This window comes from Gallus gallus, chromosome Z (assembly GCF_016699485.2).
Source record: "Gallus gallus isolate bGalGal1 chromosome Z, bGalGal1.mat.broiler.GRCg7b, whole genome shotgun sequence".
NCBI lineage: Eukaryota > Metazoa > Chordata > Aves > Galliformes > Phasianidae > Gallus > Gallus gallus.
The window spans coordinates 42333741-42356936 of NC_052572.1; the positions used below are offsets into that span (position 1 = coordinate 42333741).

A 23196-nucleotide genomic window follows, 5' to 3' on the forward strand; every position below is an offset into this window, starting at 1 on the left:
GTTGTATAACCATTTCCTTCACCAGCATTTACATAAATACCTCAAGTTTTTATCAAGAAATCATTCAATGATGTACCTAAATAATATCATTAGTGATAAACAATAATCAACCATAGTAAAATAGTTACTACCTTGTGTCAAAAGTCTGCACAACTAAATTTTTCAGAAGTGAGCATTTTTAAGTTTACTAAGTACAACATCATTCATAACAACAATGTAGAACACAGAGTTTTCTGTAAGAATATATTAAGATTACCCATGCTTCACAGAAAGGACATTTCTGCAGCATTATACCCAAATGCTGATGGACAAAAATCCTATTGTTTCTTTCTGTTCAGCATCAGATCAGATTTTACTTAATTCTAACCTACTTCTGGAAACAGCTCTAAAAACCTACTATGTGCATAACTACTGTCACTATTTGCACAGACACTATTCTAGAGGAGTTGACTATATGGAGTAAGCAGCTGGACAGCATTTAACTTGTGATATTTTCCTACCACCTTATTTCCAATAGGTTTCTTTTTGTTGTTGGTGGTGGTTTTTTAATGTTCTTTGTGAAATACATAGACTCTACACTGAGTGTAGAGTTACTCTAGAGTAAAAATGCATGGCTGTAATTCAAATCATGAAAACTAGATCTAGCTTTGTAGATGATATAATATTGACTTAAGTGCTATTATTATATTATAAGCAAGTAATTCCACAGGAGTTGTAGAAAATACATTAGGAGATAATTTGAGCATTGTCATATCACTGTCATGATTTGCTTTCTGTGCATTTGCTACCCACGATGTAATAAAAAGTATTATTCAGAAGTGCTTTGTTGACAAAGCCTAAAGAAAAAATAAAAGCTCAAGTAATGCCTGTGTTTTCGCGAGGTGATCAGAGACACTTATACTGATTTAAACCAGTATTTCTCAATAAATGTCCAACAAGCCTGTAGGCCATCACTGGCCTCCCACTGACTAGCATCACTGCTCTGAAATGGTTTCTCATACACATTTAACTGGCTACAGTTTGAGGTGTTCTGACATTGCATCCTTCAGGATTATTTTTTTTAATACAGGTTTTTACAAGGCTAATGATTTTCTAGGTTGTGTAAGATCAGAGTAAGAATAGCCAACCTGTGAACTCCTCACCAGAAATTTAAAATATCCGTGTACTTTGATTGTAACTGTATCCAACCAGCATTCATACATTCAGACACTAACTGGAAGCTTTATCTCCTAAAAACAAACAAACAAACAAAAAACACCAACCAAAACAATTTCAAGAGAAATGAGTTGTTCAAGAAAACAACTCTGACATGTAGTGATTCAGGAGGAAAAATTAAAATATACCATTTTCTTTGTTTAAACAACTAAATGATAGCCACTTGCTATCATTCTGAACATTACAAACAGACACTTTTTATTAACAGTAAGTAATAAAGTAAAGAAGAAAAAACTGAAACCAACCCATCAATTCTGAATAAGGCATGTAAAAGTTCAAGTACCCCTTTTTTTGCTGCCTTCTACTTATATGGTACATCTGTGGTATACTATATGGTCACTTTAAATTAAGTCATAGTTTTGCATTGATTAAAAGGGGAAAAAAAAGAAAGAGGGGAAACATAACTCCTGAATTAGACTTCTGGACAGAAGACCTTTTGCTACATGCTGTAAAATTAAAAAACACTGCCTGTCAGAAACGCTAATCAGTACGATGAAAGTCAGAATCATGAACATAAAGCTGAGATGAACAAACAACTTTCTCAGCACAATGAGATTATACAAGTATATAGATTAAAACTTCAGCCTGTACTTGAAGAGCGATTTGGGAGTGTCGGTTAATGAAAGATTCAACATGAGCTGGCAATGTGCACTTGCAGCCCAGAAGGCCAACCGTATCCTGGACTGCATCAAGAGAAGCATAGCCAACAGGTCAAGGGAGGTGATTTCACCCCTCTATTCTGCTCTCATGAGTACTCCATCTGGAGTACTGAGTCCAGTTCAGTACTGAGGACCCCAACACATGAAGGACATCAAGCTGTTGGAGCAGCTCCAGAGGACAGCTACAAAGATGATAAGAGGGGTGGAGCACCTCCCCTACAGGGACAGGCGGACAGAGCTGGGGCTCTTCAGCCTTGGAGAACAGAAGGCTCCAAAGGGACTTTACAGTGGCCTACTAGTATCTGAAGGGGGCCTAGCAGAAAGCTGGGGAGGGACTTCTTCTAAGGGCAGGTAGCAACAGGATGAGGGGAAAAGGCTTTAAACTGGAAGAGAGTAGATTTAGGCTAGATATTAGGAGGAAATTCTTTACTGTGAGAGTAGCTAGGCACTGGAACAAGTTGCCTAGCAAGGTTGTGGATGCCCCCTCCCTGGAGGCGTTCAAAGATAGGCTGGATGGGGCTTTGAGCAACCTGGTCTCGTGGGAGGTGTCCCTGCCTACAGGAGCAGGTTGGAACTAGGTGATCTTAAAGGTCCCTTCCAAGCCAAACCATTCTATGTTTCCATGATTTGAAACCAACTTATGTTAGCATCATAACCCTCCCAACAGTTCCCAGAAAATAAGGGACTTAACAGCTTAACAATTTTCCCAGACAAAATTACTTCTTGGCTTAGAACTAGAAATATTCTTTTTAGAACTCGTAAAATATTACTGAAAAATGCACATATCTATTACATATATATATATTCATCAGAAAATACTGATTAAACTAAATAGCAATCAGCTAAAACTGAAATTTTTGTGGAAATGAATACATGCATGCTCACACATACATGTTGACATAGAGAACCACCAAGAAATTCCTCAGCATTTTTAGTATTAGTTTGGGTTTCAAGACTTTTGGACTCAAAACTTAAAACATGGGGAGCCTACTGAGGACATAATCCCTTAGCCCACAGAAAAAAAAACACTGGAATTCCTTATCCAGACTGAAGTCATCATGTATCTCTTGTGGTTCAGGACCACAAGTACAGACATCAATTTTTCTTTGGTCATGCTTCCCCCACATTAGTGTTCTAAATATAGCTATATTAGTCACCTCCGGCTCAAGAGTGTTTATGAGGAGGTTTATTTCCCTTGGAGACCATGCTTCCTGCTGCATGGTCAACCATGTCAGTATCCAGCACCAACAGACATACCTATCTAACGTGACAGGTATTCTGGTTTGGACAAAACGCAGAAGTACAAGTTTTTTTCTCTTCTGCTTATTAGTATAAAGGACTGAATTGAACAGAATTATTTCCTTCTGCTGCAAGGGTGGCCTGGTCTTAGGAACATATTTGAATGAGCTATTTATTCAAATAAGAAATTACTTTAAACCCACTTGAAAGTTAGCATCTGCTATAGCCAGCATTATCTTAAAGAATATCTCCAGAACTAGTGCCAAACAAAATAAAAATTAGCTGAAATTTTATGTGCCAGCAGCCCAGAGAGATCTCAGGTGGCTCTAAAACTATATAGCGGTGAAAATGGATAAGCAGACTGCTTCAGGTCTACTGATGACCGGAAATCTCTGCCTCTCACCTCTAAACACTGAAGTAAAGGATTCTATTTGGAGCAAGTGAAGTCCTCTGAATTGGATAGCTTGCAACTTTGACTGCCAAGGGGGAAAAAAGAAAAACAACCAAGCCCAACAACTTGCAGTAAAATTCCAATCTCTTGCAATCTTCAGAGAAAACAATCAAGTTAAAAATAAAATGCATTTTCTGCTTCAAAAAAATGCTGAGGGATCCTGAAGTAGAAGAAAGTAGGTATATATAGCTGGGGTTGTTGTAAGAATGCAGAAAGCAGGAACAGACGGCTTTCAGCTTTGATGAAAAAAATATAGATGATGCTTCTTTCTGTAACATAATATATAGTCAGCTGAGAGACACTGGCGGGCTAGAGACTTGCACATTCCCAACAAAAACTGGTAAGAAAAGCATGCCTTTAACTGTAAACATCAACAGTTATGATCATTGTCAAAAACTGCAGCGACAATTAAAATGATGAAACTTCTTCATCAGAAACAACAACAACAAAAAAACAAACCTACTCCATAAAGTAAAAGAAGGCCCTTCTCAAAAAAAAGTATACGTTTTTTTTTTGTATACATGCAAAAGTATACACGCAAAAGTATACATTTGTTCCTCTGCAATAGTAACTTGCATTTAAAACTATGGTTCATTCCCAAATCTTACTTTCAGATGGAAAGTGCTAGCATAATGCATGTCTATCGTGTGATTTGCACATTCTGCCTGTGCTTGAAGTTGACTGGAAGGAGATAAATCCGAACAAGAGGGCAAATGATCATGTTAAGCTCAGTGCTCTGCTTGACCTAATAAACTCTTCCAAGAGATTACAAAATTGTCCTTTCCCATATTTCTCAAAAAGGAATCATGAATCAGGAGAGAAAATATGCAATTATTGTTTTGGCACTCGAAGCTGTAGCAGAAGATCAACAAAAGATTATTTCCAAGAGCTGACAAGTTCACAGCACTCTTCTGATTAATAGTAGATCATAAACCATTTATCAAAATCTCAGTTCATGTTAAGAATACTACAACTATGTATGAGGTAGCACACATAGAGTTTGCTCCCTTCTACCAGTTTTCTTGCTCGCCACTTCTCTCCTTTCCTTTCATCTCACCTGAACACATATTAGCAGTAAAAGGATTTTGATTTTTCATACCTTTACTTTCTATATCATAACTTCACTTTTTTGATTTTGAATCTGTGCATTTTTCTAAGTTTAAAAGGTGGGAAAAACACAAACAGAATCAAATCTACGAAAACAAACAATCATAATATAGTGCAGTTTCTCATTAATTAAGAAAACAGGTAAGAGAAAAAATATTTTTTTCTCTGTTAACCTATCTAATATAATATTCCGATACATAACCAGAAAAAACCTTAGCTCAAAGTAATCTGAAACATTAGACTGTATGCATTCTGGGAGACTAGCAAAAATATAAATACAGTAAGAAAATTAGAAACATAACAGAAATAATGATGCACATACATACCCAGTGGATTTAAAACTGACTGTTCCCAGGTTAAAACTCTGTAAATAATCCATGAAATTAATTATCTCCAAAAGTTAATTTAAGATTTCTCTATGACACATTTTAAGTAACTTGGCTAACATTTTTATTTCAAAATTTTACTTAAATGAAAAAAAAAAAAAGCTCCATTTAAACGGAAAACTCAAAGTATGTGCCAAGCTATATTTTTTCTGTTTCCTAAGGAACAAAATTTATGTTACAGAAGTATCATTACAGGTTCTTACCATATCCTACAACAAAGGGATTCCAACAAAGCCTTCCTAGTAACTGGCCAATTAAAGGGAACTGCTGAATTGCTGCAATTGAATTCTGTTAAGAAATAAAAACAAAAACATAATAAACACACTATACAGCAACAGTAAATTAGGAGAATTCTTAATGACACAGATAACTGTGAATTACATTCCCAATGATTTTGCTACAAGATGCCCTGGAAGGAAAATGCTTGCAGGTAGGTAATAAAAGCAGAGCTTTGTGAAATCAGCTATAACATCATAATTCACTTAAGTTAAAGCTTAAGTAATTTCCTCAGCTAATATCTAATTGCGTTAGAAAATTTATTCATTCCCTCACATGCCATAATCATAAAACAGTAGTGATAACCAAGATTCTGTGAAAAATAAAAGCACAATTAAAATTTATTTTTGTTGGTCCTCATTAATATACTGTCTCACAGAGTTTCTGAAAAAATTAAATATTTCTGTTACTTCTGCTTTACTTCTTTAAAACAGTTTATGTCTAGGCAGGAACAAACTGCCATTTAACTTTTAACCAAAGAGAATGCAGCTTTACTAAAGTAGTAGGCATTGTATTTATATACAATCCTGTGTAATCAATCTTATTTTTTCCATTTTTGTAGCTTCACCATCTAATAAATGAAGGCTTTTAAAAATGGGTCCGTGCTGAGATTGTGTGTAAGTAGCAGGAGCGATAACCATCTCCTGTTGCAGCAATAAATTCCTTACATTTGTCTCACATTTGGGGTTAGCGCTAGACTTTCTGGGGCCATAGTCACAAGGTCCATTTCAGGCCAAGCCTCAGATTACTTGAAGTAGCAGTATTAAAACAGACTTCTTTTTCTCCTAAGGAAAAGACATATCCACAGGAAGAAATACTACTAAAATAATCTTGCATTTAAAAATTAAATTCAGATCAGAAATAATAATAAAAAAAAAACCCACAGCTCTGCAGTCTTTACAGAAGAAGAAGAAGTCAGCCTCATACCTTAACACAATATTTCTATAGCTATTTAAAATGACTATATACATTGAAAGTAATGCTCAGGAAAACACACAGAATTCAATACAAAAATTACTAAATTTATTCAAACAAGCAAACAAGAAAGCACTCTAGTAACTGCTAACAATAATTAAATTACAATACATGACATCTAGCAGCATGTGCCAATGGTCTGACTGTACTGCCAGAGTTCACTGCACATGCCACAGTACTGGGGTTAACATGCCAGAAGACTCTGCAAGTATCGGTTACAATTTTGCATGTGAATGCCCCTAAATAATCCCATTTATCACCTGTCAACCAGGAAAAAGAAACTTGTTTATTTTAACGAGTTTTTTAAAGAGGCTAAAACATTAGCTGGGAAACATCACAAGATACAACCAATCAAGAACCGCTGACTGGCTGAGCTCAGGGAGTTGTGATGGGTGGCACAAAGTCCAGCTGGAGGGCTGTATTTAGCAGTGTTCCCCAGGGGTCAGTACTGGGTTCAGTCTTGTTCAACATCTTCATCAATGACCTTGATGAGGGGATAGCATCTACCCTCATCAAGTACGCTGATGATACAAAGCTGAGAGGAATGACTGCCACACCAGAAGCCTGTGCTGCCATTCAGTGAGACCTGGGTAGGCTGGAGAGCTGGGCAGCAACAGAGGCAAGTGTAGTCTTGTACCTAGGGAAGAATAGCCACAAGCACCAGTACAGGTCGGGGGATGACCTGCTGGAGAAGAGCTTTGTGCAGAGAAGGACCTGGGGATTCTGGTGGTTGGCCATGAGCCAGCAGTGTGCCCTGGTGGCCAAGAAGGCCAATGGCATCCTGGGATGCATTAAAAAGAACATGGCCAGCAGGTCAAGGGAGGTGATCCTCCCCCTCTACTCTGCCCTGGTCAGGCCTTGCCTGGAGTACTGTGTCCAGTTCTGGGCTCTCCAGTTCAAAAAAGACAGGGAACTCCTGGAAAGAGTACAGCAGAGCCACAAAGATGATAAAGGGTCTGGAGCACCTCACTTATGAGGAAAGCAACCTGGAGCAACCTGGATCTGTTCAGCCTTAAGAAAAGAGACTGAGAGGGGATCTGATCAATGTCTATAAGATGAAAGATGCAAAGGGATGAGGGCAGGCTCTTTTCAGCTGTGTGGTGATGGGAGAAAGGAAAACAGCCACAGACTGAAGCATAGTAAGTTCTGCACAAATGTGAGTAAGAGCTTCTTCTCGGTAAGAGTGATGAAGCACTGGAACAGGCTGCCCAGGGTGGTTGTGGAGTCTCCTTCTCTACCTGGATGCCTTCCTGTGCAACCTGCTCTAGGGAGCCTGCTTTGGCAGGGGGGTTGGACTAGATGATCTCTAGAGGACCTTTCCAACCTCTACAATTCTGTGAAGAACAAAAAGCTCCCCTCCCAATAAATCAGGGGAACCATAAGTGCGTTCCTGTTTATGTTACCTGGGACTAACTTGTTTCTCTGATCCAGTGATACCTCAGGCCAGAAACAGAAGCCTCTTTGATTCTTTTTTTGTCCAAACATGGAAGATTTTTTCTGAAGCTGCCTTCAAAAGAGGTCACTCTTCCTTTTAAAGCCACTTACCATATGTTTGAGAGTTTCATAAGTCTGATGTAGAAACTCTTGCAGCTGGGGCAAGTGAAGACAGACATCCTTCTGGGATTCCAAAGTGGTGGCCTGACCCCACTCAATAGCTTTATCCAACCAAAATTTGAAGTTCAATTTAGGCACTGTAGTATCCTGGGCCATTCCACAATGCTTTAGAAAAATAAAAAGAATAAAGAAAAAAAAATTACAACTCCAAATCAGGCATAATTAAACACTGGCTTGAGACCATGAGTGGGAAGAAGGATTTCTGCTAACTTACCTGTTCAAATGAAGTGGAATCACAGTATTACATCTCATAAGGGTACCAATTTTCTTTCTAATAGTAGTAGGGTAAAATAATAACCCCATTGAGACAAACTGGCAACACTGGCACAGTGATCAGTAAATTATCTTAGAATATACCAGCTGTGTCTCAAGCTTTTAGTATCTGAATTTGTCATTACCAATATTTAACTCAGAGAATACTACAATAAAGTGAGTAGATACTAATATTCAGAACACTTTTCATGACAGAAAAACGAAAAATGTCAATTTCAAGACAAATGAAAACACTAACAAAAGGTTTAATCAAAACAAAAAGGCCAAGGTGGGGTGGGGTATGGTGGTAGTGAGGCTCTGCTTGTTTTAAGTTCTGCATTTGTTCATTATATTAAAGTGCAAAAAGAGCATTCTCCTTAAAGGAAATAAATAAATTCAGTACTTTCAATCTGATTTTCTTTTTTATTGTTATACAAAGGGTGAAAAACAACCACATACAACTTTTGAATAAAAGCTATAATCTATATCCAGTTGCACACTTCAGTGCAAAAACTGGATCTTGGAACAAAGAGAATTATTGTCAAGCCAAAATGTTAAAATCTAACTAAATTTCCCCAGTAAAAGACACAACCATTTTTATTCTACTTTACAATATTTTTCCTTGGCAAAAAAGAGAGAATAGAGCAGCACATGCTACACCAGCCTTTATACGTCTTAAGAAGGAACAACACATATGCCAGAAGAGTAATAGAACTTTTGCAGGTATTCAATCATTGGCTCCTATATCAAGATTGTAAAGACAATTTTCATGTAATACACATGTTATGGCAGCTTTCAGAAATGAACTGTTGCCTATCTGGAGACAAATTCAGACACTCATAGAAGCAGTGGCAATCAGTGAACGTTTATTTCCTAACTTACAGACACAAAGATATGAACCAAAAAATAAACTTTAGCAGCACTGCAAATACAGCTTTATACAGCTAACTCCTCATAGTCACAACTTAAATATCACACTATTCCATGCCAGATAAGAAAATGAAGACTATTAATAAACTCAGATTCTAACAGTAATAAGTATACATTCTAAAATGAATGTCAGCTATTACTTGACTTTGAATACTTTCCATGGGGACAAAGAAAAAAAAAAAAAAAAGCAAAGCTGCTGTTTTGCCAGTGCCAGGTAGTTAGGTCTAGAGATAACTCCATGACATCTGTATCTGTGATGGGGGAACAGCAGGCCGACAGGCCCACTGGCATTAAAAAAAAAAAAAAAAAGAAAGAAAAAAAAAGGGCAGGAGGTGGGGGTGAGAAACAGAGAGGGAAAGGAATAGTAATAAAAAAGGAAAAAAAGAAACAGCAACAATGATCTGAGGAGGAAAGCTAATTTTTAAATTATAATAGCAGAAATACAAGTTAATTGGGATTGAAGCTAATAAACCAAGTAAATGAGAGAGAGAGTGTCCAATACCAAAGGCCTTACTTTAATGCTGAAGGCAAGATGGGAGCAGTAAGAGAACGGGTAGTCTCATGACACGAGCAGTTTCATCTTTCCGTCTAAATGGAAAATGGAAATGGAACAGTGAAAGTCGTCTGGGAGATGCAGTTGTTCTTCCCTTCTGAGAACCAGGTATCTGGACATATCGTCAGTTCACAGAACTGAAACATTAACTCTTCACCTCCCAGCGCACTACATGATGTGGAATACTGATAACAAAAATCATAAAACCATAAGAACAGTTCAATGTACATTTGACCTAAGCACACTCAAGGCAATGTATGCAAAGCTCATGCTATTTCATTATTACAGTCTCAGTCTGCACAGGGCCTCTGACATCTCTGATCTTCAAAACACTCTTAAACTTTATTAGTTAGTAAGCATTAAAAATAGCCTACATGTTTTCACAATAGCTCGGAGAAGTTACATGGGTCAAACATCCAGCTGCAACTAGCAAACTTTCTATCATCACAAGGGTATAATGACAACCTTTAAGAACCAATTACAGCCAGAAGCTGGACTTAGAGGTTTGAGTAAACTAGTGAACATGTTTGGTGACCCCATATTAGATAAATCCTCTTGAATAACTGAAAAAGTTTCCTAACAAAATGACTGCTGAAAGTGTGGAAAGGAAAAAATAATACCACAGACACTCTAGCATTTTGGGGCCATCCACAAGAGATGAGTAGGTATTAACAGACAACCAAGGTAAGAAAATCAAACAAGCCTATCTCCTATACCAGACACATGCAAGTACTATTCCAGGATTGAAAGCGGGGCAGCTGTGACTGAGTAAGAACAGCCTCCTTCCAGAAGTCTGAAATCTCAGCCCATTTTGCAGCATCACAACATTTTTTTGTGAGTTTTCTTTTGTCTGGCATGAACAGTTTATCACAAGAGCTTATTCTAGTTATTATAGCATTATTTTTATTTAATGATTTTCTCGATTGTTTATGGTGTCTGGTCCCAAAAAGAATGATTTTGTTAACAGTACGTATGATTATCTTCACCTCAACATTGTGGGAAAGCATTCCCACAATAATTACTGAATGTATAAATAGCACATTTAAATAGGAAACATGACAGACCAAACCAAATGCACAGGTTTCATCTCAAAAAGTGTCATGAGATATACAGCTTATTAATAACAGAAATATAAAATTACTCGTTAATTACATGTAACTAAACATATATACCTAAGTACAAAATAAACTGAAGAGCTACATAAATTATAGACAACACATACCCGGTTCCATAGAATCACTGAATCATAGAATGGCCTGGGTTGAAAAGGACCATAATGATCAGTGAGTTTCAACCCCCCTGCTATGTGCAGGGTCGCCAACCACTAGACCAGGCTGTCCAGAGCCACATCCAGCCTGGCCTTGAATGCCTCCAGGATGGGGTGTCCACAACCTCCTTGGGCAGTGTGTCACCACCCTCTGTGTGAAAAACTTCTTCCTAATATCTAACCTAAACCTCCCCTGTCTCAGTTAAAAACCATTCTCCCTTGTCCTATCACAATCCATGCCCATAAACAGCTGTTCCCCTTCCTGTTTATATGCTCCTTTCAAGTACTGGAAGGCCACAATAAGGTCTCCCCAGAGCCTTCTCTTCTCCAAACTAAACAAGCCCAGTTCCCTCAACCTTTCCTCATAAAAGTTTGACCAGTCATACTGCCAGATGTATTCCGAAGGTGTTTTTAAGTTAGTTGGGATTACTATATCAGCTGTATCAGCCGTGGAAAATCTAGATCTGGCTTTTTTTTTTTTTTTTTAAACTATTTGCTCTCTGAGAATTTCAGCAACTGGATTTACTGTAAATCACCTTAAGATATCAAAGAATCATAAAAACTTTTGAGTTGGAATGGGCCTTTAAAGGCCTTGTAGTCCAACTCGCTTGCTATGAACAGGGACACCTACAGCTAGGTCAGGCTGCTCAGAGCCTGATCTAGCCCAACCTTGAATGCTTCCAAGGACAGGACATCTAACACCTCTCTGGGCAACCTGTTCCAGTGCCTCACCATCTCTGTTGTAAAAAACTTCTTTCTTATGTTCAATCAAAATGAAAAAGAAAGGTAAATCCGCAGAAAAAGCCATTATGAAGGGAGTGAGCAGCCTCTGATGTGTGGAGCAGAGACATGGTGTGGGTGGAGCTGGGGGTGACAGCAGCCAAACCCTCCTGCATGTACAAAACCTTCCACTCGGGAGTGGCACAAACAGGACAGGCAAGCAGGTTGTGGTGCGTCAGAAGTGCATGGTGCTGCAGTTCACACAGGGCAGGCGAGAAGGGAGGGCGAGTACCTTACATGCTAGAGAGAGATATGTTCATCAAGAGATTATCACCCAAAAGTACAAGGTCTAAGTGCAGGATTAACACCCGCCGAGGAAAGAGACTTAGTCATGGTATCTACCCAAAGGAGAGCTAAGGTACCTGCCCCTGTCAGGAAGGATGTTGCAACCCTGACTGAATTCAAAGGCAACCATGTAGCTGACCAGAACTCTGGCTGCGTAGAGTGCATGAGCCTTTCACTGGCATCGTGGTGCAGTCTTAACAGCTGTGTGAGGTGCACGCAGGCAGATGATGCACTCTGTGTCGTGGTGAGGCTACAGGATGAAATACACAGATTAAAAAAGTCATGGGGGACGAACAGAAGGAGCAAGCAAAATGACAATTCATTTGTGCACAGATGGGTTATTTACCCCTAATGGATCGCATCAGGTCTGAGGGAAAAAAAGACTGGAGAATACAAAGAATACAAAGGAAAGGTGAGGATGGAGGCAAGTCTGCATCTGAAGCTGTAAACAAAAACCCTCCCTGCCAGCTCCATGCCCACAGATGCCTCTCTACAACAGGTAAGAGGCCCTGGATGTGAAAGGCCAGTCTATGGGTGATGACAGCCCACTCAGTCTAGATAAACTAACAAAACCAAACCACAAAAAGCCTTCCCTTAACATCAAGACTATATCACTGAAAAATAAGAGATGGGTATTAGATGTAGGTGACTCCTCCCTACAGGGAACTTAATGTCCAACATGCCAAGCAGACCCCTGTCTGCTGTCTTCCTGGGGCTTGGGTGAGGGCTGTAACCTGGAAACTACTTAGCCTGATATAGCCATCAAGCCACAGCCCCTTTCTGCTTTTCCGTATATAGAGAGATGAAGCAGCTACATGAGGGTCAAGGGCTATCAAAAGGGATTTCAGGGCCTGGGTAGGACAGTTAAAGGAACTGAATGCAGAGATCATCTTTTTTTCTCTGTCTCCTGTATTGAGTAAGGACATGGAAACAAACCAAAGGATATTATCTTTGAATACCTGACTTTGGGGCTGGTGCTGTTGCCAGAACTTTGGTGGATTTTTTTCGACAACCAAATGGCCTATATGGCACCAGGTTTACAGCCACCAGATGGGGTTCACCTTTCTCAAAGGGGGACAAGGGTCCTTGGGGAAAAGCTAGCAGGGCTCATTTGGAGGACTTTAAACTAGGCCTGAAGGAGGACAGAAGGGACAGCGAGCCTTCCTATGATAAGGTGTTGGATGGTATAGCTATATTAGAGGGACATGGTGCTAGCAGGGGCCTTGAAGGACCTGCTGCCTTGAGAGATGCTGGCAATGCTGCAGCACACACAAAACCTTATGATGAAGAGGCAGTGGCTGCTGGGGCAAGAGGATAAGGCAACAAGGAAAAATCAAGGGTAATATTTCAAAGGAATTAAGGAATTATCCTTTAAGGAGATGACAATACCAGCTGCCCAGCTAAAGTGCCCCTACACCAATGTACACAGCTTGGGAAACAAACAGGAGGAGCTGGAAACTACTGTGCTACTAGAAAACCACAATATAGTTGACATCATCAAAACCCACAGGGATGATTCTCACAACTGGAAAGTGGTTATCAATGGCTACAGGCTGTTCAGAAGGGACAGGCAAGGAAGGAAGGGAGGGGGTGTTGCTACTTACATCAGGGAAGGAATAGAATGTGAAGAGTTGTCCCTAAACAATAATCATGAGCAAGCTGAATGCCTATGGGTGACAGGTAGAGACCAAGGCAGCAAAGGGAGCCTTCTGATCGGTATCTACTACAGGCTACCAGATCAAGCAGCAGCTGTTGATGAGGCCTTCTATCTCCAGCTACAGGAGGTGTCACAATTGCAAGTGTTCATCCTGCTGAGGGACTTCAACCATCCAGATATCTGCTGGAAAAGTAGCATGGCAAGCTGTAGGCAATCCAAGAGGCTCCTAGAATGCATTGAGGATAACCGCCTGAGTCAAGTAATAGAACACCCAGCAGGGTGAATACAGTACTGGAACAGTTGCTTACCAATACAAATATACCGACTGGTGACATCAGGATTGGGAGTTGCCTGTGCAGTAGTGGCTATGCTGTGGTTGAGTTCATGCCCCAGAGAAATATGAGGTAGGCAAAGAGCAAAACTGGGATGCTAAATTTCAGGAAAGCTCTTCATAGAGTTAGCCAACAAAACACCCTGGGAAACTCCTTGTGGGCAAGGATCAGAGCAGAGCTGGCAGACCTTTAAGAAAGCTTTTCTCAGGATGCAAGAACTCACCATCTCCATGTGTAGAAAATCAGGAAAAGAAGGCAGAGACTGGCATGGCTGAACCAGGACCTGCTAGTCAAACTGAAGAGCAAGAAGAAAATGCACAGGCAGTGGAAAAGGGGGCAGGTACCATGTGAGGACTATAAGGAAGCTGCTAGGTTGTGTGGGGATGGGGTCAGGAAAACCAAAGCCCAGCTTGAATTAACACTTGGCAAGGGATGCCAAGAAGAAAAAGAAAGACTTCTACAGGTACCCCAACCAGAAAAGGAAAGTCCAGCAAGGCACACCCCCCACACTGAGTGACGTAGGCAAGCTGGTAACAAGAGACAAGCAGAAGGCTGAGATATTTAACAACTTTTTTGCCTCAGTCTTTTCTGATAACTGCTTGCCACACAGCCCTCAAATGTTTGGCTTGGTAGGAGGTGACTGGGAAAGCAACATTCCTCCCACGGTAAGTGAAGATCAGGTTTGTGACCACCTGAGGAACCTGAACATCCACAAGTCTATTGGTCCCAATAAGATGCATCCCAGAGTCCTGAGGGAACTGGCTGATGTAGTTGCCAAACCACTCTCAATGATATTTGAAAAGTCATGGCAATCAAGAGAAGTTCCTGGTGACTAGAAAAAAGACAACATCACAACAATTTTTAAGGGTACAAAGGATGACCCCAGGAACTACCATCCTATCAGTCTCACCTCTGTGCCAGGAAAAATCATGGAGCAGATCCTCCAAGAAGCTATGGTAAGGCATATGGAAGATAGGGGAGGTGATGCAGGAGAATGAGCATGGCTTCACCAACGTCAAATCCTGTTTGACCAACCCAATGGCCTTTTATGATGGTGTTACTCCATCAATGGACAAGGGAAGAGCCACTGATGTCATCTACCTGGACTTCAGTAAGGCCTCTGACATAGCATCCCACAACATCCCTCTCTCCAAATTGGAAAGATACAGATTAGATGGGTGGACTGTTCAATGGACAAAGAACTGGTTGCAGGATTGAGTCCAGAGAGTGGTGGTCAATGGTTCAACATCTGGATGGAGATCAGTAGTGAGTGATGTCCCACGGGGGTCAGTGCTGGGATACTCTTTAATATCTTTATCCACAACATTGACAGTGGGGTTGAGTGCACCCTTAGCAAATTTGCTGATGACCCCAAGCTGTGAAGTGCAGTCAACACACCAGAGGGACAGGATGCCATCCAGATGGACATAGATAGGCCTGAGCAGTGGGCCCAGGTGTACCGTACCTCACAAGGTTCAACAAAGATCTTGCACCTGGGTCCAGGCAACCTTCACTATCAATACAAGCTGAGAGATGAAAAGATTGAGCACAAACCTACCTGCTGAAAAAGACCTGGGGGTACTGGTGGATAGCAAGCTGGACATGAGCCAGTAATGTGCTTTCACAGCCCAGAAAGCCCACAGTATCCTGGGCTGCACCCAAAGAAGCGTGGCCAGCAGGTCAAAGGGGGCTGACTGTGCGCTGGTGAGGCCTCATCTGGAGTACTGTACCAAATGAGTCCTCAGTACAGGAGAGACACACACCTAACCATTCACATTCAGACAGACTTCCACATAAGACATAATTCAATATCATTCATCAAAGCTAACTGAAGAGCTATTTGCAAAAGCAAATGAGACACCAACAAAACTTCACAGAAAACTTCTCCACAATCACCTCCATATGTGGAGTCTAAAAACAAATTCATATTTGTATATTCAGCATGTACGGTAGCAAGAATAAAGACTATTTCTCTGGAGCTGTACAAATAGAAACTTTCAGAATGAAACCAAACAAGGCAAAAATCACATAATAGCAAAGAAACTTCTTCACAAGTCCAAATCCTGAAACTCAGGAATAAGCTATAATAAACATTAAGAGAAACAGCAGTTGTTGAATCATTACAGCTCCTCAGAAGGAATTTGTATATCATAGAAAATTCCATGAAAAGAACTTCCATAGCTTTCAGTGTCCCCTTTTGTCTTTAACAGACTACCAAAAATTACTGCTGAGCTTTTATTACTTAGGTAGTCTTGAATCTTGTAAATTCAGTTATTATTTTTGAATAAATAAAAGCATTTCAACCACTTGAAATGGTATCTTTGAGATACCATTAACATATAACATTGCTTTATGTTACAGCATCAAAGTTTCCAAATAACAGTGATGAAAAGATATATTCGTGATACAAAGCTCTCATTTTTGTACTTTGTTGTGAATTGGTGATAAGTAGCTCCACACTCCAAAGAACACTTCGCTTACCGTTATTTCATCTCCTCTCTCAAATCATAAACATCAACAACCCCAGTTTGTGAAGGAAAAACAAACAAACAAACAAACAAAAAACCAGTTTAACTATTTATATCACATCAGGGCTGAAAGTCTCAAAGCAGAACTGTTCACCACAGAGCTAACAGAATTTATACAGATAGTCCACATTCCAAATGTTTTTTTTTAGGGTTGTTAACACTTTAAAAAGTATAGCAGTCTTCTTATTCATACTTATTTCTCTAACAGATATCAGGAGACTGATAAACACTTGGATATGTTTTATAATCAAAAGACAGCATGACTTTGATTCATTAGTTAATCAGCCTTAATTGCGTTATGATATAGCATGGTTGACATATTAATATAGAGAAGACTATTAACTCAGTTTTTCTAAGTTTTAAGGACAGTGGCAAACAAATCACAAATTTAATTCCCACTAGATGTTATTTTGAGGTTGTATAAAAAGAAAAGAAAATGTAGTTGATAAAAAATTTATACTATTTTTTAGAAACTTCAGAAAGACTCAAGTTGAATAAAAACTATACACGGAGTAAATATACATACTACTACTCCTATCATCTTATTTTCCAGTGTTCTTTGTTGAGAAAACAGATTTATAGACTGGCTTATATGTTGGTGTTAAGACTAACATACACTCACTGGCAGTCTAACAATCAAGAATAATCTACTGAACAATTTTCACTTTGATTAAGGATGGTGTGCGTACATCCTGTACAGACTAGCATTGATTTTTTAAATTTAATAACTTCAGAAAAAAAGCAACCATGCCTATTCCCCTTTGTGCTCAAAACCACATATACTTTACAGAAAGACAAAACAGTCATTACAGAAAACAGCATGCTTTTATGCAGACTTTCTCAGTTAAAACAAACTGCATGCAAATATATCTTCCTCCAGAAACAAAACCAACAGAGATTGGTCAAAAGAAAGGAACCAACATTGACTAAGCAAGATGCAAAATCCAGTAAATTAAATAGTCATCAAGCTGATGTAAATGGTGATAAAATCACTCATCTCTTAAAGACTGTAATTAGTATTCCACATCTCTGTATTTGTTTCCTCTATTTACTCTGATAATTAGTGTTGGTATTTTAATAGTTGTCACACCTGCTTTCTAAATTACATTGTCAGGTCTCACTGGGAAAAGAGCTCAGTTCTCATATTGAAGGGACTATGGCCACTGATGGGATTACTTTCACGAACAGTCTGTGTATACATACACAGCACATATACAAGTTTACTCTGATCAACATTAAAAACTGCAAAGTAGTATTTCCACTTGAGCTGTGTTACTCTGCAGGACTGGATAAGACCTGACATCCTGGGGAAGCACATACTGCATTGCTGGGATTCACACACAACTTCCATTTTTACAAGGCTTGGAAAACACTACACCTCCCACTCTTCTGCCCTGCTAAAGGGCTATATGATCACAGGCTTCTCCTCCTTGTTCACCAGGCTACAACATTCAGAACCAAAAAATACTATTTATAAAGCTTCCTTGTAAATGTAATAACTTAACACAAAAATTAATTTTAAAACTTTGTGATTCTAATGGCAGGCTTGTCTTAGAACAGTAGATCTTCCTTCTGATCTTCCCCATCTGAGCTACCTAAGAATAAAGCTTTCTCTAATGTGAAAGACAGAAATAATATCCCAGAATATTCATCCAACTCTTATCTTTAACCCTAGGGAACAGCAAAAGATGTGAAAGACATCTAGGAGTGATACTGCCAAATTTTCAGATAATGAATCTTTTTTCATAATGAATCTTAACAGGACAAGAAGGCCATTAATTACTAGTTCTATACTCAAAAGATGCAACCACTAGCCCACAAAGCAGATTACTATGTCTTTAGACAACAAATAAATACAAAGTCTGTTAACAAGCTAATGGAAGACTCTTCAGGAAAAAAGGAGAAGAGGAAAAGAGGATGAAAGGGGGGCAAAAGGGGAAAAGGGGGAAGGGGGGGGAACAGAGTAATTAAGAGTCCAACATTGCAAGTATTTGAAAGAAAAAGTTACACGCAACAGAACAAACCATATCTCTGACAAAGCTCTTCTGCAATCAAGTAAAGTACAGACCAACACGAGGTGCTAATATAACAGAATTCCAGCATCAGAGCAAAATCCTGTAAGGTCCACATAAAACTGTTCATATCACAAAGCAGCAAATTAGATTCATGTACAAACTGGAAATTTGTTTCAAGCTAATAAAGCAAATCCCAGATTTGACTGGTGCATACTGATATTAAGCAGACCAATATATCCTCCAAAACAGAAGCTAGACTAGAAAGAAACAGGTCTGCTAGCTCACCATTTAACTACTTACTCTTTCTTTCACATCTGATTGATAGGTCTATCATCAGAACACTGCAGTGTACCACAGAATGGTAAAAATGCATGACAAAACATAGCAGAAGCTAGAAATGACTCACTGGGCATGGCTAACAAAAGCACAGACAAGTATACATCCTACTGACCTAGAAATGGTGGTAGAGTGCAACATCTTTCAAAGTATCTCCTCAACAAAACTTAAATGTATTGCACAATCTAAGCAGCAAACCTGAGATAGTTTAGTAACACTCACGTCACTGCAATGTGACCACCACCGTTGTAGCACTCGAGGGATAAACATAGTGAGGAGGAGGGTGGGGGTAAGTCTAATGAAGCTGAATGTTAAAATATCCTCAGATTTAGTTTGCTCCACAGAGCCTTTTCAATCATACCAATTCTTTATCAGCCAATGTATTTGGCAACAGCTAAGAAGAAAATGCAAACAAAGAATAAATGCAATTCTAGAGATACAGAAAGTCTGGTTCAGCCTATGAATAGCAGGAGGTAGAACTGATTCTGAAGAACTTCTGTGAACACAGATCTATTTTACCCCCTTTCACAAGAAGTCTAATCATTGTGTATGCCACTTTACCTTCACTGTTGCTAGTAACATCACAAATCAAGTGTATGTGAGCCTATCGATATTCTAAACACTATACATATTACACCTTTTTTTAGCAGGTTACATGATAAGGAAAGAAATTCTCATTCTGTTTACATCAGCAGCCAATTTTTTTATTATTATTATTTTTAACCCAGTATCATTGGAGCCTAAATTGCAGTTGGTACATTGATAGCACTGATATTACCCACATTAGAAAGGTTCACCAAGTTGGCAATGTCAGCTAAATTAGAGCACTATTTGCAATAGCGACAAATCCCTGTAAGATGAAATTTACCATTTGCATCACTTCTCCTAAACACGGTTTGCCAGCTAATGCATCACTCCGTATCTCATGGATTATGTGATAATAACTTTGGCTTAAGTTTCCATTATCTTCTTCTGACAAATAGTATCCTCTCACATAGCTTACGTAAGCCAATGCAAAAATGTGAATGAACTGTAATGACACACAGAACCATTTTTGTGCCAAATACAAATTGTACTTTCTCAGCTAAACATTTACACATCATTATCACTGTCTCCTCCCGCTTAAATTCACACTTACGCATTTTTACTGTAAATTCAGAAGTATAAAAGGCTTTCACTATCCTTTTCTCTACAGAACATCCTCAGAAAGAAATCTTATCTGAACATAAAAACAATCATCCATTCTCTATTAATGAAACTCCTCTCCAATCAACATTTAATTTTATATTGCTCGAGTGGAATACAGAGAAAATTATTTCCTTGGAATGTAATTCCTCTGAAAACAAACAAACAAACAAACAAACAAAACAAAAAAAACCCCTTAGTTAGAGATGAACTCATTTTCATCATGGAATATACATCATTTTTCTGTTCCAGAGTTCCAATACTCTACTACCAGCACAGAGAGGGAACACGCACTCCAATCCTTGGAAATTTTTTTGCTTTTTATAGCTTTCAAAACTGAAATTTTTGCCATAAACAAAAAGGCAGTAATCTCCTTCTTTCCAAGCATAAGTAGAAGACAGTACAGAGTAAACTGTACACAGCAAATCAGAATATTAGTCTCTGAAATGAAACAGAGAATAACATATTCCTTCATTCTAGGATATCAAGCGTGTCCACCTGTGCACATCACAATTACTAGGGAAATAAAGCCTAAAAAAGCTCCTGACATAAAGTCATCTTCCTGCAACCAGACAATGCAGAAGATTCTGCAAATTGGTAGCACATTTCAAAAATATCTTTGTTTCACCATTAACAAAACAAACCAACCAAAAAAAAAAAAAAAAAAAAAAAAGAGGGGAGGTACGGCAATCTATCTTGACATAGAGAAGAATGACTATTAAATTGCAACAATTACGTTTCTTTAATAGCTAGGCAACTTCATTAAATCCATGTTTTACCCCTCACTTACACAAAAATACAAGAAGATGAGACACATGGTCCAAACTCTCCAGCACAAGTATTTGAACATCACTGGAAATACTGCTTATGGTAATGATACGCAATGCTAATCGTGCATTGTATTAGTGTATATAATTGACTTGCTTTTACAAAGTGAATTATTTTTCTCAAAAAGTTTATTGAAAAAAGAACCTCTATTATTCATAGTAGTAAGTGGTATGTAGTAATGAAGAAGGTCCCTTTAACTGAAACTTCAGCTCTACAGTGTTAAAGTATTTTTAGATAACCATGCTAATTGCAAGGAAACGGAGGCACAAAAACAATCAACTTGTCCAAAGTCACTAAAGAAACAAATGACGGGAAGTAAAAGACATGGGCCTCATACTTCCTAATCCGTTAACTTAACCAGTTGTCAAGAATTTCCTCAAGTATAGGCTACCATTCAACTTAAGCTTCTCAAACATAGAACAATAAAATGGCACAACAGTTGCAGTGGTGAAAGGTAATATTATGCCCAAAAGAAAATGACCACACAAAGAACATAGAAAGTATTTTCTTTTCAGAATTTATGACGCATGTTCTATTTTGTATGGACTCAGTGCGGTAAGTGTAAGTAAAAATGATACATGTTTACTCTAACATCAGTTGAGACCACTGCAATTCTGAGAAACACATTCACATAGTCCATACACAGTATCAGTGAGTCTGCAAATGAAAAAACGAGTCTTTTTGGCCTAAGAAAAACTTGCCAGTCAGACACTTCTGTCCCCTCTCCTCAATTACCCACACCCAGAAATACCCTCAGAGTAAAAAAAAAAAAAAAAAAAAAAAAGAAAAAGAAAAAAAATCCTTCTGAATAAAGATGTATTTATGGCACTAAGTACACCTGACAGAAAAAGAAAAATGTATTCTTCAGAAGAATAAAAAATAACTTCATGACATCCACATCAACATTTACACCTTTTTGTTGTACATTATTTTTAACACACTCCCACAGACATTTGTCCCTTGAGTCCATTGACAAGGTTTCATGCTATTCACAGGCATTAAATCAGCCCATTCATTCTTTGCAAATAAGAAGAGATAAGTTCCTCAGAAACATAGAGAGCAAAGGCTTTCAGTGATTCACTCAGTCAAACTTGAACTGCAGGAACAATTGACTGTGCAGGCAGCTAGACTGGAGACACAGCACTGACATCAAAACCCATGAGGCACTCATCTGGGGAATTCTTAACTCAATTATTCCTGCATATTCTGTGCCTGTGTGCTTTTTATCGTGCTAGTAGTGGATCCTAAGATTTACCAGAAAGATTTTTTGTCTCATCGGTTCATAAAAAAAGTTACAATCTAACAATGCCACCCATGGTAAGAAATTAAAGCTGTATAGTTTTGGTACTACATGGGAAGAGAGTTCCTTATCAGTTTGGGTCACCTGATAGAAAAGGACCAATTTTAAGGCATAACGTATGAAAACTGTATTACATAGCGGTACACCTCCTGGCCAGTCCTCCTTGGACACTCACCTATATCTATTTAGTTGTGTATCAAGATAATTCCATTACAGCAATTGCATGGAATATTTCAATACTATCACAAAGTCAATCTAGTTTTATAAATTTAATATATCTTATATAATATATATAGGAAATCTACCAGTGGGGAGGAAGGTCAATCCTGCAGTTTGGCTGCAGGATTCAGATGTCTGGAGTGCTATTTCCATTTCTAACACATCTTACATACAACACAAAAGAAATTGGTTTTACAGGCCTTTTTCTACTTTCCCTCTACAGAAGCCTATTATTACTGCTCTAATTTCCAACTTTAAAACTGCAGGCTACTTTTCTTGTTTTCTTTTTTTGATGTTGTTGTTTATTTGTTTTGTTTGTTTTAAACAAACTAAAACAGCACATTTAAAAATATCCAATTTGCTCACTTTCCAAGTACAAAAAATTTACTCCTCTGAAAGAATCACAAAATCCTCAGTGGACTTTTACATCCTCAGATTTCCATAACTGATGCAGGGCAGATTATATCTGGGCAAGTCTTTAAATTGTGACCAGTAGCATCTATACAATTCATGACTAATAAGTTTATACAACTATAACTCAGGGCATTACTTATCTACTGAATTTATATTAAAAGTTAAAAATGCACCCCAAACAATAACAACAAAAAACACACACACAAGTCAAACGTCATAAATCTGCAACCACAGACTGACAGTTTAAAAAATTTAACAGAAACGTCTTGCAAATAGGGTAAATCTGATAAGAGTCCATTTCTTACTGTTACAGGAAGAAGACCCCTTCAAAGAAGCTAAAGAGACTCTAATTCAAAAATTCTAGTGTTTAGAAGATTTAAATTAGAAGTATTA

General features: G+C 38.5%; 1 protein-coding gene across 4 annotated transcripts in view; it reads right to left on the reverse strand.

The window, feature by feature from the left end:
• The window catches only part of FANCC (Fanconi anemia complementation group C), an 87970-nt gene that overhangs the window by 61879 nt on the left and 2895 nt on the right, over positions 1-23196 (reverse strand). For 2 of the 4 annotated variants that reach the window (NM_001006587.3, XM_040655622.2), the window contains exons 2-3: positions 7854-8027; positions 5261-5345 (exon numbers count right to left, since the gene is read on the reverse strand). In NM_001006587.3, the coding sequence (NP_001006587.3) occupies positions 5261-5345; positions 7854-8018 (250 nt within the window). In that variant the 5' untranslated portion in view covers positions 8019-8027. Of the gene's footprint in view, positions 1-1142; positions 1230-5260; positions 5346-7853; positions 8028-9618; positions 9693-23196 lie in introns of those variants that run through there. The other 2 variants (XM_015280314.4, XM_015280315.4) reach the window with 2 other exon arrangements.